At 45.2% G+C, this 18036-nt stretch overlaps 1 protein-coding gene across 1 annotated transcript in view; it reads right to left on the bottom strand.

The window, feature by feature from the left end:
- LOC142761745 (uncharacterized) overlaps nt 1-18036 on the bottom strand; it is a 28387-nt gene that overhangs the window by 4394 nt on the left and 5957 nt on the right. Inside the window, exons 2-7 of the mRNA XM_075871532.1 lie at nt 15120-15291; nt 14410-14683; nt 12106-12258; nt 4749-5070; nt 3571-3931; nt 1992-2340 (exon numbers count right to left, since the gene is read on the bottom strand). Coding sequence (XP_075727647.1) covers nt 1992-2340; nt 3571-3931; nt 4749-5070; nt 12106-12258; nt 14410-14683; nt 15120-15291 — 1631 coding nt within the window. The remainder of the gene's footprint in view (nt 1-1991; nt 2341-3570; nt 3932-4748; nt 5071-12105; nt 12259-14409; nt 14684-15119; nt 15292-18036) is intronic.

Below are 18036 nucleotides of genomic sequence, written 5' to 3'. Positions count from 1 at the left end.
TGACTAGATGGAAAAAAATTAACGATTGTTTGACAGAATAATGGGCCTGGCTTAGGTATTTCACGTCGCGACGCCACTGGCTTGCCTTTCTATGTCTGCATGGGGTTGCTGGACTGTCTAGAGTTGGTCAGTTCCTTGGAGGTGCACAGAGCGGCTTCGCACTTCACCGAGCGAATGCGCTTAAAGTCGTGAAAATGATTTTCACCATATGGGTTTTTCCAAAGTTTTGTTTTTGAGGAATTTGCATGAATCTTTAGGTATTATTACCGTTGCTACGTGAACAATATATTCATACTAAACAACAGTATTTACTTCTCTCTTTCGTGATTGAATTGTGCGTTTGATATATGAAAGCCAACCTGCAACACTCTTCTAACTAATCTTTGAATGACTTAGGATTAGCTTTAGGATGTTGTAGGCAGCCGGCGGGTCTAACCTTGAATATTTCGCAGGCGATTGCCCCGCCCGGTTTCCTCTTTGCTAATTCTATCTAATTTCCTTTTGTTTCTTAACTAAGCGCGGGCAGGCCCTTGAAAAGTCGCGCGTACCATGACGTAAGCCTGCACAAGCCGGTGGTCTCCTGTGCATTTCCACATGCAGTATTGTGCGCGTATTCCTAACTCACTGCACCATACCCCGCAGTATTGTGCTGGTATTCCTAACTCACTGTACCATACCCTAAACATCATTGTCATTCATCACTAGTCACATGCGAGGTCTGTAGCATTCGAACATTTCAAGAGACATCACGACACCTGCTTTCTGAAAATCCCGTGACCACACGGAAACACAATATCAGTCACGCTGCCACACGGTAACCCTAAATGTTGCAGTTACTCAAATAAACCTTGCCGATGCTTCTTAAGCTCACAATCCTTAGGCAAATAGGATTCCACATCCCCACTTTCTTTCAAAGAATTATTCATTGCAGTTTATTGCCTTTTAAGCAGATCGCCGGGAACATTTTTGAAGTATGTCTTCAACGAGTGGAATAGCAAGGCCGTGTCGCACGCTCTAAATGAGTGATTTCTATGTCGTGCCCGTGAGCGCGCTGAAAGTGACGCAGGGACGAATGACACGGGAAAAAACTACGTCTGTCCCTCAGTGCACGTCATGACCTTGAGCACTTTTCTCGATTTTTTTTTCTTTGAACTAAGAGCTTTCATGCCGTGTGATCAAGAGTGTGCTGGCGTTATTGTACACTTTATGTAATGCACGCATGTCGATGCATAGCATGGGGGCAGCACTAATTACGTATACACCATAAATAGTCAATGTGCGCCAATATTTGTCCTCATAAGTGGACATATTGACTTTTGGCATTAGCGTAAAAAAGACAGTGCGATATATATCTGACAGTGAAATCGTAGATTTCATGCCGCGTGTGGCATCCTAACACTTGCATGGTTCACATGTTTTCTAGAACCTCGACTACCGATTGGTAGTATTTTATGCCCATTATGAAAAAAAAAACATTGCAAAGCCACATTAACAATGCAGTTTAGTCGTTGGTAGCCACGGGGACGCTGAAGTTCGAAGTGGCTTTGAAAAGAGAAAAAGGGAAGAAAAAAGCGCAGTCCCGTTACTGCCTCTCTCAATGGAGGGCACCTCAACAGTTATGCGCAGGAAAGGGGGGAATGGGAATTAAAGACACAGAAGGAAGGGATAAAATATAGTTGGACCAACCTTCAGACCGCGGTAAATAGATTCCCGTACTGAAAAAGAGAGCGTAACCGGTCGACGACCATTCCCCACTGTGGTCTATATACTGGTTACGGCACACATCTGGTGACTCAAAGGTTCCTGTATCGAATCTCTGCCATGGCTGCCACCCGATGAAGGCAAAGTGCTATAGGCCAGTGAATCTAGATTTAGGCGCAAGCTGAAGAACCCCAAATGGTCGAAATTGTCAGGACCCTCCCCTACGGCGTCCCTCGTAGTCACATCATGGGTTCGGCACGTAAAGGTCTAGCAGTTACTACTGTCATTACCTGTCGGCGATATGGCACATCTTTAGCGTGAGCTTCCTCAGGAACACGTTGCTTGCGACTAGCGCGGCGAGGCGGCAATTGTCGTCTGGGTGCATCAGGTACAGTCCGAAGAGTGACAGCTCGGTCAGCTGGGTCACGTGACCGAGAAACAGAAAGAGGTGGCGCCCTCTAAGCAGGGTTTTCCCACTGACTCCCAGTTCGAGAATCTTGTAGTCTTCGTGGAGGCGATATCCCCGACAGAACGCGCCAGGAGACTGCGCCACCTCAGTGAGGTCAAGGCGCACTCGACGAATGCATCGGTGCACTCGCAGAAGCCATGTGATAAGACACTCTCGCTCGTAGAGGAACTCTGCAAGAAGACACGAGTTCAGAGCTGTGGAGGCATTTCGATTTCGTGATGAGAACAGTGTCGCGACACTGTTGTCGTACCGGAAAAGAAACGTCTATGTTGAAACTTCTATCACAACTATAGATACACGTAGTTAAAATGAATGACCAATCGATGACCCTGAAACCGTCCAGTAAGGAGATGAAAGCTTGAATGGGTGAAAAATTTTCGAGCGTAAAGTGTCGGAGAAGCGAATGTTCGAACAAGCATTCTTGTCTTCATCGAGGCTGAAACATTGGAGATGCAACCTTTAAAACTAGATTGATTTTCGAAACGTCGGCTTCACTCACACTCGAAATTCAAGAATTTTTGCACCTCTTCACACGTGACCCCTCCCAGGAAGCATCAGCGCGGAAGTTTAGCAAAGTAGAACATGATCACTCCAAACACAACCGGCAACTTTGGTATCGCCATTGGTTGCGATTTTGGTTGCTCTTTACATTTCGCTGAGAATTTAGGCTGTTTCATATTCAGCGTAATGGCCATCTTAACATTCAGCACTGGGAGGTACACAAACCCCAGAAGAAAACATTATGTATCCATGGAGATGCATTGTGAGACAGTATTCGTCACTTTAAGCCACCCAATTAACTAAAAGCAATAATGAACTCTTAAGTCGCAGCCGCAAGCGGGCATGTTTGTAATGAAAAGTCGAAGGTGGTAGTGTTTCTGCACAGTTCCACGAGAAAAATGTTTTCTAGCATGTCTGCTCCGAGATATGCCACTGCGAAGTTTAATCGCGGTTTCCAAAATTACGCATTCAAGGAAAAGAAGATCAGCGCAATGTTCCTTCCTGATGTTACGCGAGGTAATCGCGGCACTGAGCAGCCAGTGGCGAAAAGGTAATTGTTATCAACTTTGTCAGTGCCTTCGACTCGTTGCCAGAATAAACACCGCACGCAACTAGGCGATCAGCTTTGGCACATCGGGGAGGAGCTGTGTGCCAGTGCGGAGGAAGAAATCTCTTAAAGAATGCAGCAAATCTTATTAATTACGCAACGCTAGTACTTGAATGATTTTTAAATGTTTTTCTTTGATTCATACACCAGTCCGCTCCTTAGGTGAAGCTATTTGATGATTAACTGTGAACGTCTCCCGGGGCCTGTCTAACGTTGGGCCTCTGCGTATACATTCGAAGTTCCTATTAGTGCCGGGGACTACATCTCAAACACTATTATGTACAGCACTTACGTTTGGACTCTACGCCCATTTTGCGTGCTCTGTCACGAATCGCCTCTGCGTTGGCTCTCTTAGGAAAGTCTCTGTCGACATGATGCAGCGAGAAGGTTCCAAGATGAATCTCCGCGATCTCGATGTCATATCGAAGCAACAATCTGGCTAGGGCGTCCTGGAAGTTTAGGAGCCAGCAGGGCGCCTGCTCGGTGTGGGTACACCACCAGTCCAGATCCTTCGCAGGAACTTCCTGAATGACACGACGAATGTGGAGTACGAAATGCCCAAAGCTTTGCCATTCTGGAAAGACTCGCGGGGCCTTTTGGTGCAGAAACTGGGAGAATCTCTTGAGGTGAGGTGAGACGGAGGCCACCGGTGCCTGCACATAGTAGAAGGTCAGTACCAGGTTGATCGCAAGGTCATAAGAGACTTTTTTTAAATTGTACAGCTAGCTCTGCTGCTACGCAGTTTGAACAACTAATTGCGGCTACTGCGGAAATTGCGACCGTTCAGTGTTCTAGAGCGTGCACTGACATTGCACAGTACACGACCTTATACCATTTCACCTCCATCAAGATGCGTTTGTGGCAGCCGCATCAAGCGTGACAGTCGCCTCTGTGGTCGACGGTTGAAGTGTCTGTGCATCGGCAGCCACTATCATGAGCCACAACAAGAAAACGGCTCAATACCTTGCTACGACACCCGCTTGTGGTGTATCGGAAGTCTATCTCATAACGCTCGATCTATCTCATAACGTTCAAACATCTATCTCATAACGTTCAAACATCTATCTCATAACGCTCAAACAGCCAATTGGAATTGCGGAAAGTCTATATATATCACCAGAAGTGAGAGCGCTGCCGGATGGTGGCTAAACATATAAAAATGAGGCTGATTCGGACCAATTTGCTGAAGCCTCTACCTGGCAGCAAGGTATACCACCAGTTAGCGAGCGTTCTCGGGCTGCTTACACCGCAAAAGTGACTGAAAATGAAAGTTTTATTGCTTCTAAGAGCTTATTTGCGGGCTGGCTGCCTCATGATGCTAGAAATAGATTACCCTAAATTGGGACAGTGTTGCTGAAGAGCGTTACACCTATCCCTTTAAGCAAGCTCCCTTGCCTTTGGCGTTTTTTGTTCACTTCAATTCAGCACTGCGTATCTCTATCTTAAACATATAGGTACAGATTGCGTTACCGTTTGTGCACTTTTTGGTGGCGTTTTCCGGCCAACGCTCGCGATATGCTCCAGTTTGTGCACAGTGCTCGTTTCGGCTGCAGAGCTCTGAGGCTTGGTCCTCGTAGCATGACGCTGCGCCTGCAATCTTCGAGGCCTCCTGGACACCGGAAGCGGCCGCTTGAACACACCATCGAACACCGTGAGAGTTCCAGGACATTCTTCCACCGGGCTGTCAGGCTTGGAGCGTGATTGCGGTGGTCCGCGAGTCTGGGCAGGTGCGAACGGTTTCGACTCAGAAAGAGCCCTGTTTTTGTGCTGGGCGTCATCCCACCATTGTTCCCTGTGAAAGAGGGGGAAAGAAATGCATCAGTCACTTTGAAAGATATCGCATCGCGCGAATCGCAGTTGCACCCTCTAGCGCAATGATGTATTTGCGGTGACAAAAAACTTGAAGCGTCCCTGATCCTTAGCTGTGGTGTCTGAACGAGGTAATGGTTGGGTATAGCTAGTACTCCATGGTCAACCATAGCTCATGATTTATCAATTTATTTCTGTTTATTGATTTTGTTTCGTATACTGCTGGCTTTTATTGAAGGCCATGGGCTGCAAAGCGGCAGAAATAAATAACGCTGCAACCCAACATTAGGTCGAAAAAAAGGAAGTTCACCAAATAATTTAAAGGGGAGCAGCTGAATTGGCAAAATATGTAAAAACAACAAAAACAAATTTTTGTCGTTGTCATTTCGAAGTTCGCGCCTCTCCATGTCTGTTTCATCCATTGTTCACGTAAGCTTGCACAAGAAGTAATTTACCTTGAGGTCTGGTGTTTGCTAGTGACCCTCGCACTTGGTCAATAAGATTCATGTGACCCTTTGTATTACTTAAGTTAGCGCCGTATTTCACAAGAACAGCTCATGTAGCGGCTAGTGGGCACATAATGAACAAAAATGGCAGTACTGCAACTTTCACAAAGACGGCACAGAAGAATAGCAGAGATGAAATGCGTTTAGGTAATTTAATGAAACGAAAAAAAAAGACATCGGCAGAGACAACAAAGGCAGAGGGCACAATGATGATGATGATGATGACGATGATGATGTGTTGTGTTTAGTTGTGCAAGGGCCATGGTTGGCCATAGAGCGCCAGGACTATAGCTACATAGTGATGGGTGGTAATGTATGTCATCTGTATAAGGGCATAAAATCTTGTGCACTAAAGGTGCTTTAAACTTGTAGATTTAGTAAAACTATGACGGTGAGGTTTAGCGATTTAAAACGGAGCAATTGATCAGTGTATTTAAAAATTGATACCGGATGAAAGCACTATGGCCTCTCAAGAACCTTTGCAAGCAAGGGTTCGCAGTGTAGTGCATTCAAATATAATTAAGAAGCAGCTCTATTTCATAGGATGTGCTACAAATTCCTTGGAAAAGTTACTTTTAATACGGCATCATCTCTCAAAAAGTTGTAAGTATCTTTTTGTTTGACGAGTGGTTCGTTTCCTAAAAACACTGCAAGATGGAGCGGGATATTCCGACGGTATATATATAGTTTAGAAAAGGCGCTTTCTCCTTTCAGTTTCTAACTCGCAGCATTGTAGCAGGACATGGCGCACCGTGAGTGCTTCCCCGTGTCTATCTGCACACTGGAGGATCTGTACCAGACAAGAGGTGACTGTGTGTGCCATACGTGTGCCCTATCCTTACTCTTGTAAGTATTACATCAGTTCGCCTAGACTTTGTTGTTGATGGCCAGTTACCAATAATTGTCCTAATTAGAAAGAGCTTGTTTTGTGTCTGGCCATCCCACAAGCGTCGGTGGTACGTTCTGAGTCGTTTTCGTAAATACGGTTTCATATCTATTGCAGTGACAGCTGCGGAAGAAGTGGCAGTGTCTGTGCAGATGGATGTGGCCAACTGGTCGGCCAGCACGTTGCCTGCAATCTCCCCGTGCCCTGGTAGCTGCAGCATATGACTATCTGCTGATCGGAAGCGTAAATGGTACACAGAAGAGAATAAAGCGATATAATCACAAGATGCTTTTTTTGTGAAATTTTAGGGGTTTAACGACGCTTAAAGAGTCCGTGTATATGATCGTCCTCGGTATATTTATTTCTTTAATGTTTTCAGCAGCTGTCAATATTGCGTAGGCCTCGGCTGTTCATATGAATGTCTCTGGGTGCAAAACTCCGGAATGGGAGAAAGGTGGGCCGATGGCTTCGTAGGATACGCCATGATGAGACTGATGCATCTGAGAACAATTCAGGACACGATGATTTTCGCGATAATTCTAAGCATGACATGTGAATATGTGCAGAAGGCGTGTTTTGTAACTTCTACAAAAGACAAATCACACTCTACAAGCTTCCACTGCCACGGTGGAAGCTGCATAGCAGGAGCCATGAGATGATGTTCGAAAAGTGCGACATCCATTTCCTTCACCATGCCTCTAACTCGAAGGGAGTATGGCTCTCTCACGGCTGGGCGATTGTGGAACGGACGAGAATGGGAAATATCGTTTATGATCGGATGTGCTGTATGTGCCTTGTTTCCACTTAAAAAAATACACCAGTGCTGCGTAAGTCCTCTGAAAGTGAAGCGATCACTCATTGGACTCTACATGCCCCACCGCGGTGGTCTAGTGGCTAAGGTACTCGGCTGCTGACCCGCAGGTCGCGGGTTCAATTCCCGGTTGCGGTGGCTGCATTTCCGATGGAGGCGGAAATGTTGTAGGCCCGTGTGCTTGATTTGGGCGCACGTTAAAGAACCCCAGGTGGTCGAAATTTCCGGAGCCCTTCACTACGGCGTCTCTCATAATCATATGGTGGTTTTGGGACGTTAAACCCCACAAATAATAATAATAATTGGACTCTACATAAAGGCTCTCAAAAGGGCTTGTTCCAAAGGCTCCCGTGGAGAGGTGAATTCCTAGATGGTGGATTGGAGCAAGGATCTTCAATATGCTGGGTGTCGTGAACTGATGAATTATGGCCCCATAATCAAGACGAGTACGTACAAGGCTTTTATAGAAATTCAGTAGGCACTTTTTGTCACTACCCCAGGTAGTGCGTGAGAGTACGTTTAGAATGTTCATAGTTTTTATGCATTTATTTCTCAGAGATTTAACGTACGTGTGGGACAATTGTGAGCTTTGCGTCCAGAATCAGACCTAGAAATTTATGTTCCGCCACTACAGGCACCCGTTGACCATGTATGCTGATTTCGGGATTGGGGTGGAAACCTCTCTTACGAGAACCTGTTCTTACCTGCCCATTTGGACACCTTGTTCAGCCCGAGCTAGACCTGCCATTCACAAATAGCGAGATTGCATGATTTGAATACTATCTGAATGTCATCAGCATATGTAGAATGAAACATAGCTCATGGGATACTCAGACGCAATGAGTTCATTTTTTAATTAAAAAGAGTACAACTAAGTACACCACCCTGTGGCACTCCAGTTTCCTGCACAAAGAATTGCGACAGAACATTTCCAACCTTTACGCGGAATGTGCGATTTGTCAGATAATTTTCGATTATATTTAGCATCCGACGTCGTATGCCTAAGTGTGAGAGGTATCTTGATATTCTAAATCACCACGTAGTGTTAAAGGCTTTTTTCTTATTGAGAAATGCAGATAAAAAGGAGTGATTGTGAACCAAAGCTTCACGGATTTGCGTTTCGATACGTATGAAATGGTCGGTGGTTGATCTACCCTCTCGAAAGCCGCCCTGGTATGGGTCAAGCAATTATTAGACTAGAAAATGTAGTAAACGGCAGTTGATTATTTTTTCAAACACTCTACAAAGGGAACTTGTCAGTACTTTTGGTCTGTAACTTGAAGTCCTGGATGGGTCTTTTGCCTGTTTGAGAACTGGGATTATAATAGCCTCCTTCGAAGAAGATTGGATCTCACCGGAAAGCCATATAATGTTATAAAGGAAAAGGAGCGTCTTTTTTTTCTGGGGTAAATTCTTCATCATCTCATACAGTACTCGATCTTGACCTGGCGCAGACTTATTGCAACTGTTTAACGAAACCAGCAGTTGTGCTAAGTCAAATGGTTGGTTGCTTCATTTTTTACACATTTCCGTTCCAGTTTTAGTTTTTTAATTTGTGCTCTGTATCTTTGGAATGTAATGGAGTAGTGTGAGGCACTGGATATGTGCTCAAAATGTGCGCCAAGGAAGTTAGCTTGCTCTTCAAAACATACATGTTTGCTGTCCTGTAATTCTTTTAACCTTATTCCACACTTTCCCTTCATCAGTGTAAGAATTGATACTATATATAAAACTTGCCCAGCTTTCTCGTCTTGGTTGTCGGCACGTTGTCTTTCCCTGGGACTTTATGTGCTTAAAGTTTTTGAGATTTTCTGCCGTTGGAGATTCACGTAGTCTACCCCACGCTTTGTTTTGGATTCTCCACGCTCCCATGCATTCACCATTTCAACATGAAATACGTCGTTTGCGTGACAGTCTGCTTGTATGTGGAATACATTTGGTTGAAGTGTCGATCAAAAAAGCAGTGACGTAATCCACAGCAGCACTCATCTCATTCCAGGTTAGGAGAGTCACTTTTTGAGACTGTTCCCACTCAGCTTTTTGAGTGAGCCACTTGGGAACCTGCAGAGGACATTCATTTGCAATTGTAGTGCTTAAAATTATAGGGAAATGATCACTTTCATATGAATTGTTGATAACTTTCCATTGGAGGAGCGCAGAAAGCGATGGTAAGGTCTATTGACGAGTGTTTGTTGTTCGTGATATTGTAATATGTGGATGTTTTCAGATTTAAGAGACTTGTGCCAGAAGTGGAAAGGAATTGTTTGATTAGACGACCTCGCGCATCACACCGCGAAACTCCCCATAAACTGTTATGCTCGTTGAAGCCTTCAAGGAGAAGATACGACTCTGGAAGTTCATCAATTAGGGACTAGAATTTGTGTTGAATTGGCGATGCGGAGGTGTGTAGATACAACAAATTTTCGCTAGTTTGTTGAATATAACAGCTAGAACCGCCACTGCATCAGGAGATGTTTGAAGCAGTAAACGTGTACAGGCTTTTCCTTTATTAACCATAACGGCAACAATACCGGATGACACGACCGCATCATCTCGGTCCTTTCGAAAAATAATGTAATTGCGTAAAAAGCTGGTGTGTTTCGATTTTACGAGTGTTTCTTGTGTTTCTTGAACACACAGCACATTTATAGCATGTTTGTGTAAAAGTTCCAGGACATCGTCGAGGTTCCTCAACAGTCCTCTGACATTCCAGTGTAGTATTTGTACCATTTAAATGTTGTGTGGTGCTGTGTGTACAAAAAGTGTTGCCTTAGATTACAGGGCCTTTTGGAGACCCTGTATTTGGGATTTTTTTTTGGCACGCTCCAAAGAGTTGTATCTATCCTTTGGCGTCTGGGTCGCCGGAGGAGTGAGATTTTAATCCATCGCCTCTTGTGAGGGGGTGGATGGTGCCTGCTTGGTAGGCACGAACTTTCGGACCTAACTGCGCTTGCAGTGGTCTGTGGTTCAGCAGACACGGTAGTCTGCCGACCCTGTTTGTCACGGGGCGGAGCAATACATGCTGCTCCACGCGGGTGCGCTGATGGCACGACCGGGACCACACTCTGTGTGACATTCGCGGGTGCAGAAACATGCGGCGCGGCGCCCCGGCGCGTCACATCTACGAAGGAGGGTTAAGAGGAGTTGTGCAGTGCAAAGCGTTTACGTGCCTCTTGAATTCACAGATTGAATTTGACATTGAGTTCTACTATTTGTTTTTCTTGTTTCCATGTGGGGCACGATCGTGAGTAGCCAGGGTGATTTATTTCACAGTTCAAACAATGAGTTGTTTCTGAGGTGCAGTTGTCGGATATGTTTTGAATGAATGCACAATTTTGGAAAATAGCGTGCCCTCTGCAACTCTGCGAACCATTCCCGAAACGCTGACACTTAAAACATCGAGGAGGATTGGGGATATATGGGCTTACACGGAGCTTACAGTAGCCGGTTTCAATTGATTCTGGTAATATCACTAGTACTGAAGGTGACAATTATGTGCTAGGTGGGTGTTTCTTTCTTGTCTCGTCGTGTAATAATTTCTCTACCTTGACTACATTCTGCTCTTGCCAGCCCTCTAAGAGTTCACTTTCTGAGAGTTCAAGAAGATCATCATCAGAAATAACGCTGCGGACTGCGTTCATTGATCGTTGTGGGCCTACTGATACTGACACGTCCCTGAATGCTACAAGTTTTGAGAGATTGTCATACTGAAGCTTGTCGCGGACCCCCAGAAGAAGGTCGCCCCTTCCCATCTTAGTGACATTGTATCCGGGGCCAATTGCTTCCGTGAGGATTTTTGATTCAAGAAAAGGTGAAATTGATCACACTGTCTTTATCTATTTTTGACTATGTACTACATAATACTTGGGGAAGGATTTCTTTGGTTTGGAAAGTACAATTTTTTCTTCGGTGCGCCACCTTTTCGGGCGGCGATCAGGGTGTGGGGGGAAAAAGTGTGTCAACATAGAACATAATGTTCGGCGGCGATGGTGGCCACCCACCACCGAGCCCAACAAGGAGACGCTGGAAGATAGAACACTTGAAGACGCCAGCCATGCATCACCGCTATAACCAAAAACAACTGCCTAAGTTTGAGCAATTCCACAAGGTTAAGCCTAGTCACCAGAAAATGTGAAAGTAAATAGAAAAGAGAAGATGATGGGATAGATTTAAAGAGGAGAAAAGACGAAGATGTAGGGAGAGAGAGAGATAGGGCCAAAGGAGTGTGTTGCCTCTGTCGGGGGGCCTTAAAGGTCCAATCACCCAGCATCGGCTCAACACCTAGGATTCCCTTTTTCCCGGACACGGCTAAACCACGCACGGCGAAGCGTGAAAAAAAGTCGACCCCCCCCCCCCCCACCCCATGGCTTGGGTCCGTGGTGTTGCCACACACCAAACGCCTGCTTGCGCAGATGCCCCTGCGGGGCAGAAGGCACTATGGGCACGCAAAATGCGGGCAAACATCAATACTAATACTAATAAAAACACATGCATACTTTTTTCCTGGAAATTTAACTTTAACAGTGTGCCAAATTTGAATCCAAGATGAAAAAAATACAGGCACAACATGAAACACGTGGGAGGAGAAAAGTACGCTATATGAAGGAGACAGCTATAAAGAAGACAAAACGGCCCGCAAAAACCTTGTCTCCTGTGACGCTTCATGTTCAAGAACACTTAATCTTTTCTCTGCCTTCGGGGAATTTTCGGTAAAGTAAACAAATAAAATAGGTACATAAGAACGCAGCCCGGCGACATCTCCAAGGCAAAGTTTAACGCTCGTAAGACCAGTGAAACCCGTCCTTTCCCATTTACCTGTAAGCTTGAACGGCGGGCACTTCCGTCGGTGCACGTGGTCCAGCAGGCTCGTTTAACCGAGCGCCGATATCGTCTAGGATTCGCTGCGCCGCTCGCCATCGAGAGCGCAAATGGCGAAGGCGCTCGTTCGGGCGGCTTTGTTCGCCAAAACTGCAAAACAGCAATCGTCGAGGGCCGTCATGTTACGGCGGAAACATTGCAGAAATAGTGAAACAAAAATGTAAAAAAAGTCTTACGAAAATCCTGAGAATGAATGCTACATGTGCGATCACATCAAAAAGCGGATTATCGAACTTTTCAGCAGACAGTGTTCTTCGTGAGCGTGTGCCAAGCCACTCAGCCAACTGGAGTCCGAAGCAACGACGTCATGACTCCTTCATTGAATAGCCGGACGGCGGTCGTTTATTTAGGCGCACTCGCCGTCACATAGCTGCACAGTGTGCACTTATGTTGTGGTGCCTCTTCCAGCAATGAATTCACATCTCATGATGCAGACAATATAAATTTTCAAAAAAAATGGAGGTTATGAGCTATACCGTGCCAAACGACAAGGTGGAGCGGAAAGTGCCAGGCAGGCAGTCAGCCAACTACATGATCTAACGTGCAGTGGTATATCAGCAGATAAATTATTGTTACGAATAGCCGCGTAGCCAGAGGATGGCACGTCAGGCCTGCTCCTCTCTTCTCCATTCCTGAAATTTTTTTCGTCTTGGCATACAAAGCGAAAAAAGAAAAGTTAAAGGGGGTGCCAGTTCCCCCCCCCCCCCTTCTCTGGAAAAGAAATTCTGCTTACGCCCCTGGTTACGAAAGATATATAATACGTCTTTTCATAGGCTTTATTTAGGCATAATGGAAGTTATTGCAGCTGAAGTTCGTCACTTTGTGTTCTCCTATTCCGTCACCATTCGACCGCTGCTCAGTTAATTTCTTTATTTGCACCGTGAGGCACTGTGTGCACGGAGTTTCAAAGCTGATTAGGAGCTCTGTGCCCACAGCAGATGCTTTGACATCCACGCTACCACACGCCATATACAGGTTGAGTTAAACTAGATTGGCTGATTCCTCCACTTTCGGTGTGTATACTATGTGAATATAGGTAGAATGCTTTCCTGTGTGTGAAACGTTGGGAGAAAACAGTTTTAGATAACCTTTGTACGAAAAATAGTGAAACAGTCTCGGTAGACCAACCTCTTTTTCAAGTAATAACCAGCCCTACCTAAAATGTGACCGCATCTCTTGTCATAGATGCCCACAACGAACACTAGAGCAGATCATTTTCATTTACTTTATTTAGTCTGTCACTGCAGCTGTGATGCTGAGTGTGAATGAATTCCTGGCCTGCACGTGTTCGAGAGTTCGTAAATAGGTGCGCATCGCTATTTGCATACACACAATTTTTTACACACCATTATTCTGAAGCCTTGGTTCAAATTTATTAAAATGATTTAAGCACCTACAAAACAATATTATTAGGAAGTGTACGGCATTCGGAGGGGATCGACTAACTTATCTAATAAAATTGACTGAATAGACTAATCAAGAAATCAAAAAGAGGAAATGGACATAGGCCGGGCATGTGGCACGTAGGCAGGATGACCCCTGGTCACTAAGGGTAACTGACTGGATTTCCAGAGAAGGCAAGGGGTTAGGGGCAGCCAGAAAGTTAGGTGGGCAAATGAGATTAGGAGGTCGGTTGGTATAAAGTGGCAGCAGCAAGCACATGACCGAGTTGACTGACGGAACACGGGAGAGGCCTTTGCCCTGCAATGTACGTAGTCAAACTGATGATGATGATGATGATGATGATGATGATGACTAACTTTGACTACGCAGGCTGTTGTAACGTTGACTGTACAAAATGTGAAATGATTATTCCTTCCGGCTCAAAGCAATATCAATTGTTGTTCAAAAAGCTCCAGCAAAAAGAGCTATGGTCTAATTATTACTTGCGGAACATATCAGCAATAACGCGACAATATGCTGGGCAGTCGAAGTCTGAAGCTAACACCAGCTACTACTCGCCACACATGTTCTTTCAGCACAGCCTCAGATGACGCGTGCGCAAAGAAGCAGCAGCTGATAACTTGCGCCTATTGTTTCACGTGTCTTCTTGCCTTCAATTAGTTCTTTGGGCCACCTTGGCAGCACAAACATTTTCTACTTGTAATAATTATATATACAAACGCAAAATTGAAGCCCCACCAACAAAGTAAACAGAACTATTCGCTGTTAAATAACCGTTTTAAAACTGCGTCCAATGGGATTACAAATATCGAAGACTGCTTTATTAAACCAAAATACCTTTCTCTAGAAGGGTCAACCTGTTCATCTGAACCGGGTCCTGTGCAGTCTTCTTGCATAGTAATCAGCTCATTCGTCGACGCCTTGGGCGATTGTGCACCCGATGCATTACCATCATTTTTGCGGGCAGAATGTTCTTCCGAAACGTCGTCTTCGCTTTCTGTAACAACACGTGTCCGACTGCCGACAACGGGCTTCAACTCGGAGCTGGAGGCCACAGTAGAAGTCGACTCTTCTTGTATCACAGAAAGGCGGGCGAACGAATTTACTGTGTCTGTGAAAAACAAAATTACCGTATTAAGAGTACTTGCCCACGTGCACGGCAGTCAGATGAACAACGCTGCATTAAAAGCAAAAACGAAGTAATGTAAAAATTATTCCATCCTCCATGCTAAGGTAAGTTCATCTGATTGTAACATCTGCATCTATTTTTTTCTTGTACGATACTGCGTCACCTTACCGCGAAATAAGCTCGAATTAATACACTGGGTCAATATTGACTATGCGGGTTGGTGGAAATTGTACGATCACGTTCTTGACAACTTTCTAATGGTTGCATTCCGGTTCAGGCTTTGGAACTCTTTCTTGTTGCGTTTCTGAAAGCAGATGCCTCAGTTTGCCACTCCACCAGAAATGATACTTAATGCAGTGCAAGAATACTGCTAAGCAAACCGCGGTCGTAGCACTGTGATTCATTGCACGAAACTTACCTCGACTACTTGATTTTTTACAATCCTCATCGGGGCACCTGCTAATTGTGCATGGCTTAGGGTTTCCGCTTGACGGCCACAGGTTGTGAGGCTGTACTTCTCGGGTCGCGGACTGTGATACACCGGTAAACCATTCCAGAAGCTGATGTGCATACTCCCGTGGTAGTTCTTCCTGAAACGGAATTCGGTGTTTCGCTTAGACAGTTAATTTGGCTCTGTGTGAACATAGATGGCTAGCCCTTTGTTACTTATGTTTTAGGAGCTTGCTGGGCAAGCTTCTTATGCTCGCGCCTTGTCCGACGGACGCCGGCGTGTACACCAGTATTCCAACAATGCTCACTAGATGGCGCGCCGCCAACCAAGGTGTTGTAAAGTGGGAAAAAGGTAGTTATAAAGTGGGAAAAACAGGTATCCAAGCCTGCAGAGGTAAAACGGGGGCTTAGGCAGGGGTGCCCCCTGTCACCCTTATTATTCATGATGTACCTACAAGGATTAGAGGCAAAATTAGAGGGAAGTGGACTGGGCTTCAACCTCTCTTTAGTCAAACAAGGAAAACTTATTGATCAGGCACTACCAGCATTAATGTACGCAGATGATATAGTGCTAATGGCCAACAACAACGAAGATTTGCAGAGATTGATGGACATCTGCGGTAATGAGGGAGATAGGTTAGATTTTAGATTCAGTAAGGAAAAATCAGCAGTCATAATTTTTAATGACAACGAAGGTAGTGAGCTTAGAATACAGGAGGTCACGCTAGAGATGACAGATAAATACAAATATCTGGGCGTATGGATAAGCAATGGGACCGAGTATCTGAGGGAACACGAAATATACGTGACGACTAAAGGTAACAGGAATGCAGCAGTGATGAAAAATAGGGCACTGTGGAATTACAATAGGTATGATGTTGTGAGAGGAATATGAAAAGGGGTCATGGTTCCTGGGCTGACGTTCGGCAATGCGGTCTTGTGCATGAGATCAGAAGTTCAAGCAAGATTAGAAATTAAGCAACGTGGAATAGGTAGGCTTGTTTTAGGAGCTCACGGGAATACACCAAATCAGGGAGTACAAGGTGATATGGGATGGACATCATTTGAGGGCAAGGAAGCTAGCAGCAAGATAAAATTTGAGAAGCGATTGAGAGAAATGGGGGAAGAACGTTGGGCTAGGAAGGTTTTCAGCTACTTGTACATGAAGAATGTCGATACAAAATGGAGGAAGCGAACCAGGAAGTTGACTGGTAAATACTTAGAAAACAGCAGGTGGCCAAACCAAAAAGAACTATCGGTTAAGAAGAAAGTGAAGGAAACGGAGACTGACATGTGGAGAATGGGCATGATTAAGAAGTCCGCACTAGAGATCTATCGAACGTTTAAGCAGGAAATTGCCAAGGAAAGGATCTATGATAATACTCGGGGTAGTTCTCTACTGTTTGAGGCCAGAACGGGAGTACTGCGAACCAAGACACATCGGGCCAAATACGAAGGGGTAGACACAGTATGCAGTGCGTGTGGAGAGGAAGAAGAAACTGCCAAACACTTGATAATGTTCTGTAAAGGGCTTCACCCTATAGTTCAGGATGATGGCGCAGAGTTTTTCAAAGCACTGGGGTTTAGGGACCGGGAGGGCAAAATAAACTTTAAGCGGGTAGACTTAACTAGACGGAGGTTATCTGATTGGTGGCTAAAGTCAAGGCAGGAGTGAAAATTAAACTCTTCACTGCAAAGTACGAATCCTCAAACATTTTTTTAAGAAAAAAAATATAGTTTTTGGTTTATTAGTTATAATGGCTTGGTGGCGCTGGCCACCGCCCGATCTAAAGGGTACAGCCATATCCATCCATCCATCCATCCATGTTGGAATTCTATAGCCCACGTGCTCGCCTCCTCACGACTACGTAGACTTCGTTCTCGTCGCTTCGTAGGCACGGCAGGACGTCACAAGTTTGTACGATCAGTGTTACACACAGGCACCGATATCCTCCCAAGCCCCCTCACCTGCCTACTCTCAACCCCATCGAAGAACGCCTCATAGCTGTATGTCTTCCATTTTCGAGGGTCAGAAATTTGACCCACCACAGCGACCAGTATTGCACAAAGAAGCATGTGGTTAACGTGTTGAGCGACGCCCAAAACTCTGCAGTGCTGACTGCGGAACGTGTGCAACAACGCTGCCTTCGACGTACAAATCATGCGCCGGGTGATTAAGAAGCCTTCCTACAAAAATGGTCTTAGCAAGAAACGTTCTGTGCACCTTTGAGCAAGCTCTTATAATCGCCTATGATCAGTTATACTGCACATGCTAAGCAAAAAAAAAAACAATGAACCAAAAAACAGTCGTCAACAGTTAAATTGAGGCACCCAAACCAGCTGCACCAGTTCGTACAGACGACGTGCTTATGAGCATTGTCGCCTGAGCTGTAGTACATATATGCATATGCGTGCATCTATGGACCTGCACCCCTTCAGACGGGGTGAAGGTTCGTCGCACACTTCTTACTATATATGTCAATGTATGGTCCGGACTTTGCGCTCCCCACCCCACCCTAGTGGCAGCCTTCGTTCTTATATGTCAGTGTATGGGGCTAACTTCTAGCCCCCCGCCTCTTAGGTGACCAAGAAAGAAAGGAAGGAAGCCACCCCCCCCCTCCACCCTGCACACCACACTTAAAGCCCAAATCCGGCAATTTTTCGAGGTCAAGGAATCTTCATGACTTTGCTGGGTATGTTCCTTTGCACATTTTCGTCCTTTATGCTAATTCAGAGGTTTGAGTGATGCACTGATTGTTTGCAACTGAATTTTAAAGATTGCCCCAAAAAGCTCAACCTCACTTTTCAGAATTATTGGCAACACTGTCTGTGTGACGTAATGTTTAGCATGTCAACGAAAGTGACGCAGCCGATGGCATCACTAC

This window comes from Rhipicephalus microplus, chromosome 8 (assembly GCF_043290135.1).
Source record: "Rhipicephalus microplus isolate Deutch F79 chromosome 8, USDA_Rmic, whole genome shotgun sequence".
Lineage (NCBI taxonomy): Eukaryota > Metazoa > Arthropoda > Arachnida > Ixodida > Ixodidae > Rhipicephalus > Rhipicephalus microplus.
The sequence above is the reverse complement of the archived record's forward strand: the minus strand, read 5'-3'. Positions and strand labels throughout refer to the sequence as shown.